Source organism: Palaemon carinicauda, chromosome 8 (assembly GCF_036898095.1).
Source record: "Palaemon carinicauda isolate YSFRI2023 chromosome 8, ASM3689809v2, whole genome shotgun sequence".
In the NCBI taxonomy this organism is placed as follows: Eukaryota; Metazoa; Arthropoda; class Malacostraca; order Decapoda; family Palaemonidae; genus Palaemon; species Palaemon carinicauda.
Window position 1 is genome coordinate 102324824 of NC_090732.1, and position 20000 is coordinate 102344823.

At 36.0% G+C, this 20000-nt stretch overlaps 1 protein-coding gene across 2 annotated transcripts in view; it reads right to left on the bottom strand.

Moving 5' to 3' along the window:
* The window catches only part of Drep2 (DNA fragmentation factor-related protein 2), a 171007-nt gene that overhangs the window by 11938 nt on the left and 139069 nt on the right, over positions 1-20000 (bottom strand). For both annotated transcript variants that reach the window (XM_068378784.1, XM_068378783.1), the window contains 2 exons: positions 11605-11894; positions 10161-10544 (listed from right to left, as the gene is read on the bottom strand). In XM_068378784.1, coding sequence (XP_068234885.1) covers positions 10161-10544; positions 11605-11894 — 674 coding nt within the window. The remainder of the gene's footprint in view (positions 1-10160; positions 10545-11604; positions 11895-20000) is intronic.

Genomic DNA, 20000 nt, shown 5'->3' on the forward strand with positions numbered 1-20000 from the left:
AATGCTAAAAGTTCTTAAAAAAGCGTTTGGCAATTACCTCGCAAATATATTCCGTCCCTTTTACAGTTTTGCATTCATTCTTCCTGCAATGTAATTGCGTAAGTAAGTGCCAAGCACTAATACTTTTCAGAAGTGGTTCAAACATAGCTCTTTAGCAAGGAAGGCAAAGAAAACCAGGACCCCTAACAAACACAAACGAACAATGCATATTCATTGAAAATATTCAAATTATTTTACATTAGACTAAGAACAACACTTACAATAGACAGCTGATTGGTAATAAGAAAAAAAGGGAGAAACAAAGACTCTCTAGATCTAAAGTCATGCTAATTAGTAGCTTTTAAGTGGCCTTTCCTTCAAGTAGAGTCATTGCATTGGTATGAAAATATTACACCTCAGTTCATCAGCTTATCAGCCATAAATCAATAGCAAACACATCTATAAACAAAGAACATGACATTATACAAATGCATTATGAATTAAGTATTTGAATCTCAGAAATGACGTCATATCATACAATGTGTATACTGAAGTAGAACTTACAATGACCAGAAGCATGCTGGTTTGAAAGCAACTGATGTTAAACCTTAGTTTAGATTCAGGAATAGGGCCTTGAATTCTACACATAAACCACTCTTTTCCACTGATCTGAAATCTACTGGTTTTAAAGCTAGCTTCAGCCTTATAAACATTGAATTAATATTTTGCTTCCTTTGCCCAATAATATAATCAAGAAAGTCTTACAAATATACTTATTAGCAATAAATTCTAACTATATTCTACCTATATTCTATGATCCTTTAGGATAACATTTCCATGGTTATAACTAACAGTGTTCGAATTTAAAGAACCAGAGTGAATCTGATAAATTTACTGTTCCTTAGATAATTTCACATTCCCGGTGTCTTTTTATAATACGTGGTTAACTAATCACAGACCGTTGAGGGTAATTTGGCACAGCTGACTTTTCCAGCATTTCCCAAAGAGAATATCCATTATTCTTATCAGTACAAAACGTTCACGTCATCAAAAGACACAGAAGGTGACTAAATATCCATCTAGTTTACTTGTACCATTATATCTGGTTGTAACGACGACGGAGTGAAGTGAAGATTCTGATAACCTTTACTCTCGAAATATTAATCTCATTGACTTTTAAGTTTTCTGAGTCATATTGTAATCAAATATTGCTAAATTACCTACTTGATCCAACTTCTCTGACAATAATTCAAGCACGAACAACGGTTTTGTCTTTAATCGTACTAAAGTCTAAACGATATTAATCGATAGGCGTTTGGTCTATGAGTTGCGCTGGATCTTCGAAAATGATCATGAGTTTCTTTCCCTTGTTGGCTCATTTTCATAATTAGCCAGATCTTACTTGACGAAATTATCAATATAACAGTCTTTAAAAATGCTACAGACACTTTATCATTACTTCGGTTTTGCAAGATACACTTGTCACTGCTGGATTTAAGTCAGTTAAGTTTTTGGACACTTTAAAATATTTTTAATGGAATATAATTCATTACAAAAGTGTAAAATCTATCTATAAATTGGATATTATACTCTGATCGTGATATTATTTGGATGTTTCCTCCCGTAAAGAACTGCTACCTAACTTTTTGAGAGAGATACAAGCTACTTGGATAATGAAGACAGTAAAGGGATGAACTATGCATTTGGCAACCCTATTGATTTTGTCGTAGGATTCAGCCTTTGTCTTACTGTAAGGTCTTAGAAATAGCAGACTAATCGATTACTTGTTACTTCTCATATGTGTAGTATAAGACAAGACAAAAAAAAGTCTCCGGTGGCATGACACCTAGAGGTTCATAAACTTCTCATGAGAACAAACCAAACTGACAAGCACCACATTTACAGACATTACCTGCGGTAGTGACAAATGAAGCCTCTTGGAAAACGTATTAAATACTGTAAATTGTTTCATCATCATCAGTACTGAGTATACTCTCCTAAAGATGCCAGTCATAAGTATCATTTATTTACAATTAACTTATTCACCAAGGAGGATCTTGTCTGAATGCACCAGGCAAAAGTAATTCCAAGTTTTGGGGATGACTAAAATGTCATCTATTAAGGACAGTGGGTCTTCCTCCAGGGAAGGAGACTTCTCTTCAATGGCCGAGTCATGTACTATAGTACAGTAAGCCATTGGCCTAAATACTATTGCTCATTGCAGCAGGAAACTAGACATTATATTTAGATATAACTTTTTTCATAAAGTAGTATACAAAAATACAAAAGCAAATTAGTACCAATGAGGATTCCTCTTCTGTTGTGCAAGACATTTATATCAAAGAATGAAATTTTCATGATTACTATAGATTTCTCCAGGAACCATAAAAACGCTGAAAACTCACATTTAAGTTTCTGACAACAGTATTTATAGATTTACATTATGCTCATATAAGCCCGAAGCCACCCCTCTCAGAAAAATCTGATTCAGGAAAGATGTTCTTGGGCCTTAAAAAACTAAAATCCTAGTGCGACTCCTGTTGCCTCATTGGACATAACTATCTGATTGAAGAAGATCGATCATGGAAGAAGCTTAGAGATTCTGAGAGCATCTAATTAAAGCATGGAGTGTTAACCACTGATTGTATATGGCAGTAATTGGTTTTGGTATCCCTGTAATGCCTTAAATAGATAAGAAAGAACTACTTGATTTCATTCAGGAACCCTTAATTGTATGGAATACATTTACAGCAAAAACTGAATTATCATTTGCAATCACGCAGTAGTAGAGATCAACTATTACAAACATTCTTCCATTTTTTGTTAGCTTAAACTTTTAATATTACACCAAGTATACTACAAGTAACTAGGTTTACATTACTTAGCTTATTCTAAACTTCATGTATGTGGCTTATGAACATTTTTTATCTCATGTGTAAAAATAACTAATTAACTATGTTGCTAATGAAACAGGTTGATTAGAAACAGCGTTTCCAATGAAGCACATTGTTCCACAGTCAGAGGTGCAATCTTCAAAGCAGTAACCGACATAGTAACTCTGCAGCAATTTGGAAGCTGTCTCTAATACATCTTTGATGAACTCTTGATAAGTTCCACCGTATCCTTCCTAATAAAAATTTCCCGATGAGAATTTATTTGAAGCAAACGGAACTTGAAATGCGTTGCACTTCCTTCTTCATGTCTCCTATTATTGGCGATGGTTCATTGCTGACAGGTAATCTTTTAAATTCAAAAGTGGGCACAAGACACAGGACACGGGAAGACAATGTGAATATCAATAAGATCAACCTCTGATTTAGGAGAAAAAAATGACCTTGCCAAGTACATGAATGATGTATACACTAGCAGATGACAACTAACAGATGCACACAGACTCTTGTTTAACTTATTTTTAGTAACCTTATACTAGCAAGGATTATTTTGGTGCAGTAAAAGTATTCTAGAAAGGTAAAGCTCTCTATAAGCAATGTGCCTATAAATACAGTTGAAATTCACACTGAATGTGCTCTCAAAAGCGGCCCTAGTGTGACATAATTTTACTTCTTCATCCCTGATCCTGTCTTTTGTTGATTGTAGCCAAATGTTTAGTGAGGTAATGTGAAGTGAGCATTGGATACAATTATCCTGTTATTTTCGGCCTCTGAACATTATTCTAAAACTGTCAAGATAATCATTAACTCTACCAGGAAGTGGTGGTTACATTTTTATAGTCACAGCTTTAGAAATTGCCGGTAAAATGTTCTGGATCGAGCATGACTGAGAGGCTAAAATGTCATCATAAATTCCTTATCATTCTTTACCAAGGATATATTTTCCTCAAAATCGATTACTTTTGTCTTAAACCAATCTATTGTGTAATTATATATCTTTATTCAATCAAGCTGATACGAAGATAAATATTTCAAAGAATCGGGATAAGTAACCATTGGTATGGGTGTTAAAAAACTGCATCTTTGAATTGATTGGGGCCTAAAGTATGAATCCAAGACATAGAAATATACACAGAATAGAAGATTGTCAGATTAAATATACTATTGATCATGTAATTTTGAAGAAATAAGATGAGAGTCACCTATTAAGACCCAATAACTGTGCTCAGTATCGACAGAACGCTTGTCAGGACACACCCTAATTGCTCCATCTCTTAATGTACTACGGTATGACAACAAATGGCTACAAAACACCTGAACTGGGTGATAAATTGGCACTCTGTAAGGTACTTTGCCATAGCTAAGATCAAAGTACGTTTGAAAGATATTTCATTTCTTGGAAAATCATCTACTGAGCGATACGAGAGCAGCTTGACAGAATCTATAGTCATTTAAATTTCCGTGTAAAAATATCTAGCACCAAATCACTTACTCTTCTAAAAACTAAAAAGCATAGATTTAGTTTTGCCTACCTAATACAGCAAGGTATTAAACTGCCACTAGACTGATATTAATAAGTTCAGGTATTAAATAGTGGGCTTGTGTTCTATGCAGCACTAAAACTAACATTTTCGTAGTTGAATAGAAGCGTAACCTCCACTGCTATCGACACAAATAAGCATCAAGAAAACGTTGTCAAGAAAGCATTAAGCAGTAATTTAATATAATGTAGAAGCTTTTGAAAATCATGGCCAATTAATCACTACCAACATCTTAGCAACACAGATTCCTTAATTCAATGTTATACCTTGCACCTTATTTGTAAACCACAACATTACATATAGGATTTTCATAAGCTACAGTAAGCCAAAATGTGAGCACCATTAATTGCAAAACTGGAAAAGTGTGAGTGTAGCATTTCTTAAGCAACGATGAGAATCATGAATAGTGTTTTCCATGATTATTTCCCTCGGCTTAGAATATTTCTATGGACCATAAGTGGGACTGAATTCGGCTTGACAGATACAGAGATGGAAGTACAGTAGTTACTAACACCCTTTCAGAGATGGTATGCTTCTCTCATTGCTGCTGTTCGTACCTCTGGTACCAGACACAGAAAGTAAACTGATGGGAGATGTCATATTTAGGCGCAAAAGTAGTAAAGCATATCTTTAAGGGGTTGTTTAAACCAATCCTTGCATACAAACGCCAAAATTACCCTTTAATTGGGAAAACGATTTGGGGAGCCGGGAGTCTCAAAATACATTGCACTAAAATGACCTTTAAAGGTATCGTGAAGCATTCAAAAATCTTTGGGGAAATTTTACAATGTAAGCGTTTTTTTTTTTTCCTTCGAAGCTTCCCAATAAGAAATGTGTGACAAAGCAGCACAATTTAAAAAAGATGAAGATTATCAACCTCTGACAAAAGCTATGGCACTCTTATACCATCGCTCTTTCGGAGATTTGCAGAAAGAAGGCTGTACTTTGATAGGAGTATATGTTAACCTAATTCTATACCTTAAATTTCAAGTTAATTTACATATCTAATCTTAAGACTGATTTGTGTATAAATGAACTTCAAATTTTGAGATCAAATGCTTTTCTTATAAAATGCAAACTTTGTTGCTTAAACACTATTGAAAAGAGGCATTTGAGATTTTGGACAAAGAAATTAGGTAAAAGAGGGTATACACTCCAGAATTTAATAGGAAATATTTGTATTCATACCTCATTTGGGAAAAGAATAGATTTTGAAACATATTGAAAATCAAATTCAATTCAGATTTTTGCCAACACGTAGTATGATCCTTGAACACCATAATGTGAAACCTCTTCTAATAGGTCAATTTTCAGGAAGTTTTAGCAACGTGGAACCCATATTTTTATAACTAACAAAATGGAACAAAGTATAGTTTAACACAAGATCACTTGTCTTCTGTTAAACCTGGACCAGTTTCATAGGGTTGTTGAGTACATATAAATTGGTGTCAAAGGAAAACTAACAAACTGTCTTTCTCTGTGCAATATTGTCAGCCGAAATTCACAAGTCACTTTTGAGATAAAAAGTCGTAAAAGATATATAATTTTATGTTGCGGAACTTTGTCAAAGCAAATAGTATTTCATGTTTCCCCCCCCCCCCAAAAAAAAATATAATTACTTGAATAGAACAGTTTGTTTTCTCATTCTACTACTATCTTTCCAGCTCTAGTTATTGTCTTCATGGATTGAGTTTGGTACATATGATGCTACCAGGATATTTATATTTCTAGAAAGCATTAGCATCCCTTTTCAATATCAAAATCAGCTTCTCAAATTTTCAAAATAACTGACAATTATGACGGGTGGAATGCAACATCTTTTTCCTGTTAGTCTAGTGCAAATACACGTGATATTCAATCCTCAGAACAGCTGTTTTCAGAGGTAAGCAGCTTCAAAGTATCATCAAATTCTAAACGATCTTAGATTACTCCTTTCTGTGTGCTCTTAAGCTTAATGTATTATTTATATTTTCTCATACACCATTCTCAAGTCCAGCAAATTTTGGTCGATTTGTCTGATGTCCATCAGGTGACATATAATTAGTCCTCTTTGAACTAACAATACAATAAGTTCTACATACTGAACTTGTCTGGTCACCTCTCCGAATAATGTATGAGACTAAGTGTAACTTCAGTTTCATTTGGTGTTAGTTCTTTGAAAATAATAAAGCTTTCAGCTTTATTTATACAATTTTCATAAACTTTCTCATGGTGTTAGTGTCAAGAATAAGTAGTAACACAGTCTTATTGTGATGATATTCAACTTACAATTACTGATCTGGATTATTTTTCTTAATCACAGGACAATCTGAGCATCTGAAAAAATGTAAAATGTAGCTCATTATGCAACCAAGACTCATTGTACTTTTCAGCAGTATTATTCAATGTAAACTCACACTGAAAACTTCAGTTAATTGGCTAACTATGTTCCAGATTGTTTTCCAGAAATGACTTGTTATGCAGTAATGATCCTTCGATAGCATCAATGGCTGGTTTTGCATTGTGAATGAGATATGTTCATATACATTTTCCATGATGAAACTCGTCGCCGCAAACTTTGAAAAATAACCACACAATAAAACGAGATGTCTAAAAGTGTTAAGTATAGGAAGCTTAACCTTCGAATGTAATAATGACAAGTCTGCCCAAAAGGTATAAGGGCATGAGAGCTTGACAGGCTAGGCTTACACATTACAATCTAAAATCCCATAGAAAACAGCAGTCATGCTGGTCTTGGACTCAGCACAGTTAAGCTCTTTGGAACAAGATTGTACTGTTTGTGGCAGTGTGCGCATGCATTCTTATTCTTTAATTTGTAAGGGTATCAATACATATCATCTACCACCAATACAGGGTCAGCATCTCTGTGGCAACTGTATAGTAATGTCTAACGTCATATATCAATTGTTCCTGGTTATGATTTTTGTCAGAAACAAATTACATTACGCAACCTTTGCCACTACGTTTCTGTTTTTGAAAAGCATAGCTCTGGTAAATATTTCGACATCAGTTATAAGCGAATTTGTCCAGAAGGAGCTGAAAAGAGATCCTTTTGTGACATAGATAGATTGCATGTTTTATTCTCAGCCTATATCATGAATGATGTCTACGGAGTTGAATCTACATGTGACTCTCTCATCATGTTACTAGATTATGCAGCATTTGTCAGATATCACCACATTTTAGTATTTAGTAGGATTAACTATTGTCCTCAGAGAAGCTTTCTGCAACTAAATGTATAAAAAGGACATTTGTTTAAAAAAAATGAAAATCATTGGGTCTTACCATGAACTTGTATAAGACGGAGTTACGTTTTGTCACACTCAACTAAAAGTGTACCACATTTAACCTCAGTTATCTGATACAGTAATGATAACTGTAGTGGGGAAAGTGAGACAGATTTTGAAATGATCCGGACATGTTTGTTTGTTGAGCGTCACTCCAGTTGATTAGCTCCTCATATATTGGAAAACACAGTTTCTTAACTCGAGAGCGCAGATGCGGAAATGTTACTGTGTAGAACCCAATAAAATTTGTTAGAGAAAAGAGGGTTTCTTTGTTATGTTATGTTTTGTTTTTTTCTGCCTAAAAACTGTGTAAACTGTCTGAATGAATAGGAAAACAAGATGGCAGCCAGCAGAATTTTGAGAATTGTTAGAGCCAACAGCCTACTATCATGATTACCAAATGGGCTATCAAAATTAATAGAATGCCTACAATGTCTACGTGTAAATCTATTTTTGATGGATGGCGTTACATTCCTGAATAGGGAATTCTATCTCAAATCTACGTTTTACTCAACCGCCTGAGGAAGCTTTCTGCTTCTATAATTTATTTAAGATCTAAATGCTATATGAATATGATAATGTGGAAAAGGATTCTACATTTACAACGCCACATGCATGAAGTGTCTGTGATGAAATCAAGTTTTGCCAAATGCAATTGTGTTTCCCTCACTTTTACTTTTCAGGATTCAGAAATATTAGCGCACGAGACTTCTAAGAAGAACGGAGTAAATTACGCACCATTTCTAAAGTCAGTTTCTTGCAAATTAGGAGTATGTGTTGAACTTCATTTACTGGATAGGTGTTGCTCACTGGGGATTATGGTTTCCCTAAACAACCACTCAAAGACATAAGACTCATGAAAAAGCTTTGCCAAAACATATATGCATAAAGTTTTCTATTCTTGTGGTAAATGTGCAAGCGATAAAACTAGTTTGGAGTTCACAAAAAAAATGCCACTTCCTGACCATTTTAGAAGACTTTGCACTAAGAGAGAGCAAAAATTCCAAGTGGGTGGTACATTTCTAGGTGTTTAAGCGTAAATTAAGGCTCTCTGTTGTGACAGAGGAGCCAAGAATTCCATCGCAACAGTATTCTATATCAGTCATCCAAATAATCTATGCTAAGATCAGAACCTAGAGCCTCTTTGGCTCTTCCTTTGATTATCTACACTGGAGACTCTAACTCTCGCTATGTGCACAGTTTATCTGCAGCCAAGAGGAAGACACAAAGGTAGATATATGCATGTCTGCAAATATACATGCATATATATATATATATATATATATATATATATATATATATATATATATATATATATATACATATATTATATATATGTATATACTGTATATATATATATATATATATATATATATATATATATATATATATATATATATATATATATTTATAGAGATATATATATATATATGAATATACATACACATACATACATACATATATATTTATATATACACATATATATATAGATGTATACATATGTGTATATATCTAACACGTTCTGTTCATTATCACTATGTCTATTCTTATATTACACCATGAAAACACGAGGCAGTGTAAGGTATCTCTGGCCTCATCACGTAACATTGCATATTAACTGTCAGAAGAATCTTAGAAATTTGAATCGTTAAACCTGCTTAGTAGCTCACATTCCATCACCTCGAAAGTTGATCAACATATAATCAATCAATCATTAACAAAATGGAAGTAGAATCTATCTATCATACAGCAACACTGGGATCAGTTCTGAGTGGATTATCAACTTCTGTGTCGAGTTAGATTTAATACTTGCCCAGACTAAAATGCTGTGCAGTGATACAAGAGTTGGTGATATTTCGGTAAGAATTTTGTTAGAATTGATTGAATTTGACTTGGGATTTTAGACCATTTAAGGTAATCATTCTTACTAAAAACCTTCGAGTTCTTAGGTTATTGGCATATTGGATCCATTATTCAAAATCAAAAGTACCGTTATAATACTGCCCATCTTCATTTAGGTGAGAAGTTCGCAATAATCTGTTTAAATAACAAAGTATATTCAGCAATAAGCATTGTTTTTTTTTGTTAATATATTACTTTTCTAAGAAGATTAAAACACCACCTGAATAGTCTCCAATTGTCAGAAAATATACTTTTGATAATTTTTCTTTCCCAATGCAACAAGATGTTGATATAACATTCTACTTCCTTTGCTAAATGACTTAAACTTAGGGTAAAAGACGAACTAGTTTGCAACATTATGAACTGTAGTTGATATTACTTATTAGGCGTCAATATGCAGGTACAGGGAGGAGGCCAGAGGTTGTAATTATTATTATAATTATGTTTTGGAAAACGTCAAGTTTGGCAGTGAGAAACATTCAACAGCAATTGCAGGCTCTCTCGTGGATGCGACAAACAGGCTGTTGCATATGAGGTGGCTGCGGCTGTAGTGGTAGCACCTGTTGCTGTTGTTGCTGTGACTGCTGCGGCTGCTGCTGCTGCTGCGGTTGCTGTGACTGTTGCTGTTGATGTAGATGGTGATGATGATGGTGATGTTGGCCACTTGCCTGAATGCGCCCGCCTTCTTCGTGTAATGAACAGCAGTGAAAGTCGCACTCGGCTTGTTCACCGGTCGGGGATACCCTCGTCGTCCTGGGCTGTGGTGTGTGTGGGTGGCCGTACTGGCAACACTCGGGCGTGTGGACGTGCACGGTGGCAGAATGCGATGACTCCACTGACGACCCTTGTCTTGAGAGGCGACCCACCATCGCCGCGGTAGCTACACCTCCGCTGCTACCCATGTAGGAACTTTTAGGCTCAGGGTCGTGGTTTATCACAGTGGCCTAAGGAGTGCAATAATAGCTAACAAAAGTATCATCGTTATCTTACATTATTGGTTAAGAGAAAACTAGAAAAAAGAAGGAAGAAACAACATAAAATAATGGAACTCATAAGGGAGTGACTGAAATCATTACTATTCAGTAGAAAAGAAGAAGAGCAGAAGAAAAGGATTCATATGGGTTGAGTGGAAGCAGCTGAAGAAATCTACTGAAGTTACAGAGAAAGACCACAGTCCTATAGGGCAACTGATTCTTTTTTCTCTCTTTTCTTCTATGGTGATCTTTTTTGACAAGTCAAAGCAACAGGACTCTTCAAGTTACAGGAAAAAAAAGAAAAATAGATTCCTCCCTTCAGTTTGAAAAGGTTTAGTAGTTTACCCTCAAGACAAGATTCTATCACCTGTAGCAGAAAGTGAAGTGGATGCGCAAAAGAATCAACTAAGTGTATTGAGAGGCCCCTTTTCGCGTGTAGACTCAAACAACGGTAACCTTTCTAACCTCAGTTGACCCTTTGACTGCATAAGATCGACCGTGATGAAGGTAATCGTGTTAAACAAAAGGATGTCTCGACATTTGACTGCCATTGTGTTATATTATTGGTTCTATGGTGTTCATTTTATGCCAACTAAATGTACAGATTAGGGGAAGGCTAAAGGAAATATAGAAAAAGTAAAGTTGATAAAGTATGGATGGTAATGATAATCTGAAGGAATGGATTAAAAGCCGGAAAAACTGTGTGATAATAAAAATGACACGAAATCAAATCATCTTCCAGAGTCAAAGAAATCTTGTATACAGAACTATTTTTCTGTTGGGGTTCAGAGAGAGAGAGAGAGAGAGAGAGAGAGAGAGAGAGAGAGAGAGAGAGATGAGGGTGGGTGGGGGAAAGAGAGTTCCTCTAGGAAGTCAACCAGAAACTAAAGACAGACGGGACAAGAATGTCTTGAGTGGGAGGGAGTTCTGACCTGACCTGACCTGACCCGACTACAGTCCGTGTTATGCAGCCAAAGGGTCACCACACGGGGCGTGGTGTTCGAGACGCCCTGTGCCCCTGTGGACTTACCTGGTGGGGAGGTGGAGGTGGAGCGGATGAGGCGGGCCCTATGTCATTAATAAGCGTCTCCTTCTTCCCGTCGCGTAGGATGGTAGTGATGGTGCCATGGACAGCCTGTGCACCCGCTGCCGGCACGGGTGACTTGCTGCCGCTGATGGGGGCGGTTTGCGCGGGAGAGGGCGTGGACCCGATGGAGGACTGGGTGACTAAATAATCGTGTCGCTGGATGGTACTTTCGCCCACGCCGCTTACTATGACCCGAGCGGAGGCGGTAGGCGGTTTCCGGGGGGACGAAGACGCTGCAACGAGAAACCAAAGAGGGACAAGTCAGAGGGAGGGGAAGGGAAGGGCAGAGGGGAGGGAAGGGACACCAGCCAATCGTGGACGGTGCACCTTTCAGCGCTCGGCTACAAGAGCATTAAGCAAGAATCAACCTTTGTCAATTAATATTTCAATATCAGTAAGGAAGTAGCAATTCATTCACAATAATGAGAAAAATAATTGTCTGAATGATTCTAAAAATAATTGAGATAAAAGGCAGAAGGTGAAGTGTACGGCCAAGTGTACAAATACGATTCATCAATAACATTACAAATAATAGACATCTTAATGGTAATAAAAGTATGTTTCAATTATTCCTGCGAAATTCTAAGGTATATATCTATGATAAGTAGGATTATACTACAAGATAATAGAGATTCAGAGCATTATCTTCCTGAAATCAGTCTCACGCCGTTCTACCAAAAAAATAGAAAAGCATTTCGTTATAGCTTATGGTGACAGTGAACAAGTTCTACAGTTTATAATTATTTACATAGTTAAGTTACACCTACCAGAAATACGTTACTCTCCTCTTTCTTTCTCTCAAATGAAATAAAAAGAAATGATATCTGACTAATTAACAAGTCTTTACTTAGACGCTCTTAGCCAACTAAGAGCCAATGGGAGGGCTTCTAAAACAAATAGGATGAATGTGGCAACGTGGTTGGTTGGAGGTATTGAATGTTAACTCAAACAGAGCCGGTTATTATTCTTGGACAATTTGTAAATAAAAATTTATACATGAACCATACTCCTGGAGCAAGAGTAACAATAAGTAGATGAAGGAATCCTTTCAACTGTCACTTTGACGACATATTTTTCCCATTTTTCTCTTGAAATAATATTTATTGATATTTCATATTGTTTATAAGGGAATTCTGAATAAATTTGTATACCTAATCCCTAGTAGACTATAAGTCTTAAAACCTTGATTATTTACAATTATTATGAAATCAATTATATAGCTTGGTGTTCAGTTATCTATTTTTTACTCTCTTATGTTGGTAGTTTGACTAACAGAACGTAAAATATGCTAGACTATTTTTTTTTATATGTGGAATGCTTCCTCCTTTCATACATATCACATCAAACGACTGGTATATTGACAATGCCAGTATATCTTTTTGGAGAAAGTTAAGACATTCTGGGAAATACCTCAAATTCATTAGTAAAGGCAGGATATGTCCCCTTACAATTTACCTACTTCTTAGAAAAAAATATATTTTGCAAAAACAGAAAAGTGCTAGGGAAGCGAAAATGCAACCTGTGATCAAGGGCGAATTTGATATCAACCAGAAAAAAATCCTTCAAAGTAGCCAATTTAAATATATATATATGTATATATATATATATATATATATATATATATATATATATATATATATATATATATATATACACACACACATATATATATATATATATATATATATATATATATATATATATATATATATGTGTGTGTGTGTGTGTATGTGTGCGCATGTGTGTGTGTATGCGTGCACATGTATGTGTGTGTATATAGTAGACCTATCTGTAATTCTGTAATGCTTTTAACCTTTGCCCTTTTCTGCTTCTTTCAGGTCACATATGTATTGAGAGGCGTAATATCAATTGAAAAATTAATAAAAAAAAATCCTAGGAAAATAGTTATTGTGATGCTGTATTTGTTTTCGCATACAGTAATGCCTCACATTACGAAATTAGTTGGTTCTGTAGTGGCTTTCGTACCGTGATTTTTTAGATTTATTAGATTTTTATAATAAGGCTAAACGCCACTAAACACAATGAAATACAACCATTTGGATCATTCAATAATAACTTAACCGTTAATAACCTGTAAATTGAATGTATAATTAGAAAAGACAGTACAACACTGCAATAATAAATGGAAAATATAGTAATGTAAATGTGGAACCTTACCTTTGGTGTGGGGCGATGTTCAAAAGCAAAGTGACAGGGCAGCAGAGGATCATGACAAACGGCAGAAAACATTAACAAGTGGCAGAAAACCTAAACGCTAAACTTTAAAAAACACATTAATAAATGGCAGAAAATATTAACACATAACTTTACGAAACTCATTAACAAATGGCAGAAAATATTAACAATTAACTTTACGATGAACTCAAAATTAAATTTTTTTTTTCTTTTTTTTTTTTGCCTCTTTCTAACTTTGTATTTGTTTATCTATATTTTACATTTTCTAAATTTACTAATTTTCTTCCTCACTGCCACTTTTCTTTTTTGTTTGGATCACTTTCAGCTTCCTCTTGGCCTACTAGTATCGAAGGTCTCTTTAATAAATAACTGTCAGAGGAAGCTTGTTTTTGCCTGCTTCGTAAAATGTTCCTGAAATGATTCATGCAAACGTCATCAACCTGCTCAAGAAGACGACCTCTGTAAGCCTTTTCTGGGTGTCTCTTTTCTACAAGAGCTGGCATTTTATGGTAGGCAGCTTGACTCTCCTTAATTTTTACCGTTGTCAGTGTGTCATCCTCCACCTCTTCACTGCTAGAGAACTGTTCCTGAAGACGTTCAGTTGCATGGCCTCCAACTCCTTCTGGCTGTCCTCGAGAAGCACATTAATGTCATCCTCATTGACCTCCAGACCCATGAACATCCCGAGTCTAATGATCTCGGCAACCTCAGATTGAGCAACAGGTTCAGATCGTCAACTTTTTCGGCATCGACTTCAGCTTTTCCTACGTGAAAGCCCTCAAAATCTAGTGCGGAGATGGCTTAAGGCCACATCTTTTTCCATGAAGAGTTCAAGGTGTGCCTCGAAACCTTCCACCAAGCTTTATCGATGATTCTGAGGCATATCACAACATCGAAATGCTCCTTCCAAAATTGACGCAGGGGCAGGTTTGTGCTATCAGTGATTGTGAAACATCTCTTGAAGAGATATTTTCTATAGACCTTCTTAAAGTTAGAAATCACTTGCTGGTCCATGGGCTGGAAGAGAGGGATGGTGTTAGGCGGAAGATAGAGAACCTTGATGAATGAAAAATCTGCTTCAATATCTTCCTCAAGGCCAGGAGGGTGAACAGAGCGATTGTCCAACACTAGCAGGCCTTTCAGAGGGAGGCGCTTCTCCTCCAAATATTTTTTCACAGTCGGGACGAAACAAAGGTTTACTCACTCGGTGAACAAGCTTCTTGTTACCCAGGCTTTTGCATTAGCCCTCAATAACACCAGAAGCTTCTCCTTAATCCCTTTGTGGGCCTTGAAGGCTCGAGGAATCTCAGTGATACACCATCCGGGGCTTCACCTTACAATCCTCACTGGCATTTGCACAGAGTGCAAGGGTAAGCCTGTCCTTCATAAGTTTATGCCCGGGTAGCTTCTTTTCTTCCGCCATGATGTACATCTGACGAGGCATTTTCTTCAAAAAAAAAAAAGCCCAGTTTCATCACAGTTGAGGACTTGTCCGGTATTGAAGCCTACCTGGAGAGTCAACTCGTCGAACATGTTAACAGAGGCTTTGGCTGCTTTCGTGTCCGAGCTGGCAGCCTCCCCATGCCGCACCACCGAATGAACGCTAGACCGTCTCTTAAAAATTTCAAACCTCCCCAGAGAAGCCATGAACTCTTGGGTACCTGCCTCAAAGTCCCTTCTCCTGCGTTGTCTTTGGCCTGAGCACGTATGAGATCACCGAAAATGGTGCTGGCCTTCGTGCAAATTATCTTCTTGGTGATGGTGTCGCCAGCAATTTCCTTGTCCCTGATCCAAATAAGCAGCAGTCTCTTCATACCTACATGAACGTGGCTCCCCTTGCTGGAGAAAACAGTCACACCATTAGAAGGTGTTGCTGCTTTGATGGCTCCCTTCTGTTTAAGGATGGTTCCTATCATAAATAAATATCTGCCATATTGCTTAGTGATCACACTTAATCGCATGCCAGTCTCGTACTTCTTGATTATCTCAAGCATCGTCTCCATAGAAAGCATCCTCTTCTTCTTTCCCTGCACATCACCAACATTCTTGGGACCTGTGGCCAATAATGTACAAGTTGAATAATGCAACACGATACAGTTCACAACTAAAAGCACGAAAGCGAAATCACAAACACGAATTCAATATCAATAATAGCACTGCCAAAATGAAATGAGAGAGGGCCGCTGATACATAAATGCATGATGGTATGGGTGCCGACCAATAGGAGAGCAGGATCGTATGGCGGTAACTACCATCAGAGTAGGGAGATAACCAGTGGGAGCACGGGAGGATGGTGGCGAGTTTACAGCTGGTGGCGTGCGAATTTCAAAATTAGTCTCGGCGGTCGAGTGAATCTCGCAATACGAGTCGGAAAAATCTTCGCATCTTGTTTCGCACCATGAAAATTTCGTATGCAGAAGCTTTCGTATCGAGAAGTATAACTGTGCGTGGACATGTACTGTATGTGAAAACAGGATTTGTGTGAATGAACAAGAACAACTTAAATGCATTGATAATGTGATGAAGAATGGAATTGATTGCAGGGCTAAACTAAAATTTTATTTCTAACTTATTATTTATACAGAGATTTATGGGAGAATCTTGAATTACCTAGTGTAGAGTACATTACAGTATGTTTAACAGTCAGTTCAAGGATTACAATTAATATTAGAAGCGTCGACCTAATAGGCTTAAAACCAGATTCAGTTGACCATATTGTTAAATTCATCTAGAATTTGTGATTTAGAGAACAAGCCATGACTTAACTGACCTTGATATCCTAACATATATACTGCGTAAGTTATTCCCTTACATATACTGTATACACCTGTTCTGAACTGCTATCATTATTTTAGCTGAGGAGGTGTAAAAAGATGTTCCTTTGTGCTCTGCTATATCATATAAGACTTCCTATCCTCAAGAAATTAGAAATACTATGGAAAATTAATAAATATTTTGATTAGCAGACTATCAGCTAGTGAGAATTCAATTTAAATCGTAACGGCATTTCAGTTTGTGCCGACTCAGGCAATTTGTTTCTTTCTTCAAAAATAAATGTCTTAAATATATTAATAGTTTGAGCAGGAAAATGAAGTCCTTCTCCAGTGCCCTTGGACCGTTAAATGTTAGAGAAAGCTTACAGAGAAAACGGAAGCACATAGAAGATAAAAGCAAGGTTAAATTCATGGTAAAACATGAATTACAAGATGTACAAACTGTCCAATGGCACGTTCTGATAGAACCCCAGAGATAGGAGTAAATCTGGTATATTTTGAGAAATTTTAGGAGAATTTAAATACTTTGTATTTATATAGTCCTGCAAAAGGCTAATTATATATGGCTTTCATATTAGTAAATCCTCTGTCCTTCAGATTAAAAGAAAGCAGACCTGAGAAAAAGAGGACTGGACGATAGCCAGAAGCATAGAAAGGGGAAAACAATCTCCCGATCAGTCAAGAAAAATTCTCGAAAAAAAATAAATTACCATATCTTTCAAATGACATTGCGGACAAAAAAGAAAAACATCGAAATAAGATCTTTTGTCCCATTTAAAACTTTACTACGTTTACGTAGTTAAAAGTCTCCTTTAGACAACTGGCTTAATCTAATCCATTTAACCGACACAGGAGGTCCCACCTCTGTTAATGCCACCGCCAGGGTCCTCAATGAAAGACTTATGAACCTACGTACGACATAGAAAATTCAGAATTTCACAAGAATCTAGCTTCTTGGGTCAAGGAAGTGCCAGGTTACTCCTTTTCTAATACTCGTGTGATTGGTTTCGGTTTTCTGTGATGTTTGACCAAGAAGGAGATGCAGAGAGAACCGTCCTGGCATGCAACTTGAACTTGGCATCGCAGAGAAGATATTGTCGGTTGCAAACTCCTTGTTGTTTCCCAGTTCATTTCCTCGAAATGGCCATCCCTAAAGTACTTTGAGGAAAAATAATTGAAGAAGCTACATAAAAGAAGATTGAAGGTCGAGATTTTTCCTGCTTGTGTCTGTATGTGTATTCTTTTGATGTTTAATTTGATCAATAATACAATATATTTTTAGTGTGGGAGCGAGTTACCTAACGGTTGTAAATTGATACAATATCAGAGATTTTAATATAAATTTAAAACCAAATGCCTGGCACTGCAAAATATTAAACATTTAGCAGATTTTTTTCCTTATCAAGTTTATGGCTGTTAATGAAGTTGTACTTCCCTAACCGAGATTGATTCCGCTTTTTTCATGATTATTTCAATTGCACATTCCAATTTTTCCTTCCTTCGTAATAAAATCGCGTAATATCATAATTCCCTCATTGGTAATGCATACTTGCAACTGAAATATAAGAATCTAAATAAGATTCAAGTTCTCTAGGACAGATCCAAGCTTCAGGAGTAGATTATATGCTGTGTCCAAACTGCCGAGGTGTAAACGTCCTACGTTGTATTGTGAGGTCATACCTTCACAATTACGTTTTCATTTTAGCACGGAATCAGTCAGTGTCTGCAATAGGCCGTCAGGATTTTTGTAGGCTTTCCTCATATGATTGGACAACCAAAATCATTCAACTCTGGCACCAAAGCGGAACCATCTTATTTACTAGTAAGTTAAATTCCAGCCTGGTTACTAAAGAAGCAGTTCGTAGTAATTAGCAGGCATAACACCTTTGTAAAAAGCAAACTCAACTGGGTTCGTTGTTCATGTTGAAAACAAAAGACTTACTAACGTGTACAGGTTGTTCTGAGCACACTTATTCTCAATATCATTCTATAGAGCACTAAACTGCATGAACATGAATTACCAGGACTTAGCGTGTCAGTAAATGAAATAACCTCATTGTTTTCCTGTGCTATAAAAAGAAGACCAACGTACAATGATGGACATCGTCATCAAACTATTGAAGAATTTGTGTCTCTTATTGACATGTATAATTTTACCCTTGAATTAAGGCATATCATTTTGTTAACAAGAAACAGCAGTATTCGAATATTCATCTTCTTATATAAATACGAATTCCAAGTATGTTTAAACATTTCCTGAATGTTACTGGGGAAAATTAAACTAAATCACTCACTTCTCTAAAACGTAAAATTATAGTTAAAAAACAATAGTTCAGATTATCATATATTTACATGGGAATTGTAAATAATATTTAATACTAAGCTAAATGTTTGTTTTGACTCATAGTGTTTCTTTTTGGCAACCCAATAGCTTCAGTGCTTTAAAACATTCCCGTTATAGTAAATATCACCACCAACAACAGATTAATACGGTCCATATAAAGCAATAATTTCACATCCTCATTGGTGAAACTATAAATCATTCAGTTTTATTTACTTGAATCTTTCTCTTAGTGTAAATGATACAAATCTAGATACCATGTTTGAGTTTTCTGCTTCAGTGGTTGAAGTTTTGTGAGTTAGCACTTTTAACTTAATATTTTCCAGTATATCAAATTTTCATAGACAATTATTTCGACTGTTATATTTACTGACGAGTAGATAGGTTAGAACTGATGATTTTCTATGATGAGCTATGTATATGAAGAGTAAATGTAGATGTAGATGTGCTGTATAATATGGTATACAAAAAGTACTTGCATGAATTATGTAAGGAAGTTATCATGGTATGAAGTATTATCAAATAAGATGACTCACATCCTATTTGTACGCATAAAGCTAAGTAAAAATACGTTGGCCTACTTTAGTTCCTTGTTCTCATCGCAGAGACAAGAATTAAATACATTAACCGTATGTATGTTATACATTTACAAATCCTTCGATTCACAATCTCCAGACAAGGCGTTCTAAATTCCCAAGGATCAAACGAGTGTTTCAGAATTCTTATCAACTGAGAAGCCTCGTGAGAATCAGTTATTAGTTCAAAGTGAAAATTAATTAAAAATTCTCTTAAAATTGCTTTATCATTAAGCACATCTTCTTTGGTGAAAGCCTAATTGAATTGTCAATTGATGAAAGAGGAGGAGGAGAATTCTTGATTGAATAGCTATGGCTCTTTGGACAGAATAAAACTACCGTAGTTAACACTGGGTTTATGAAGACATCGAGCTTTGCTAATTGGTTCTTTTAGACTAACCTACGATTGGTTTAAACAATGCATCAAAATACATAACCAGTCATTAAGAAAGG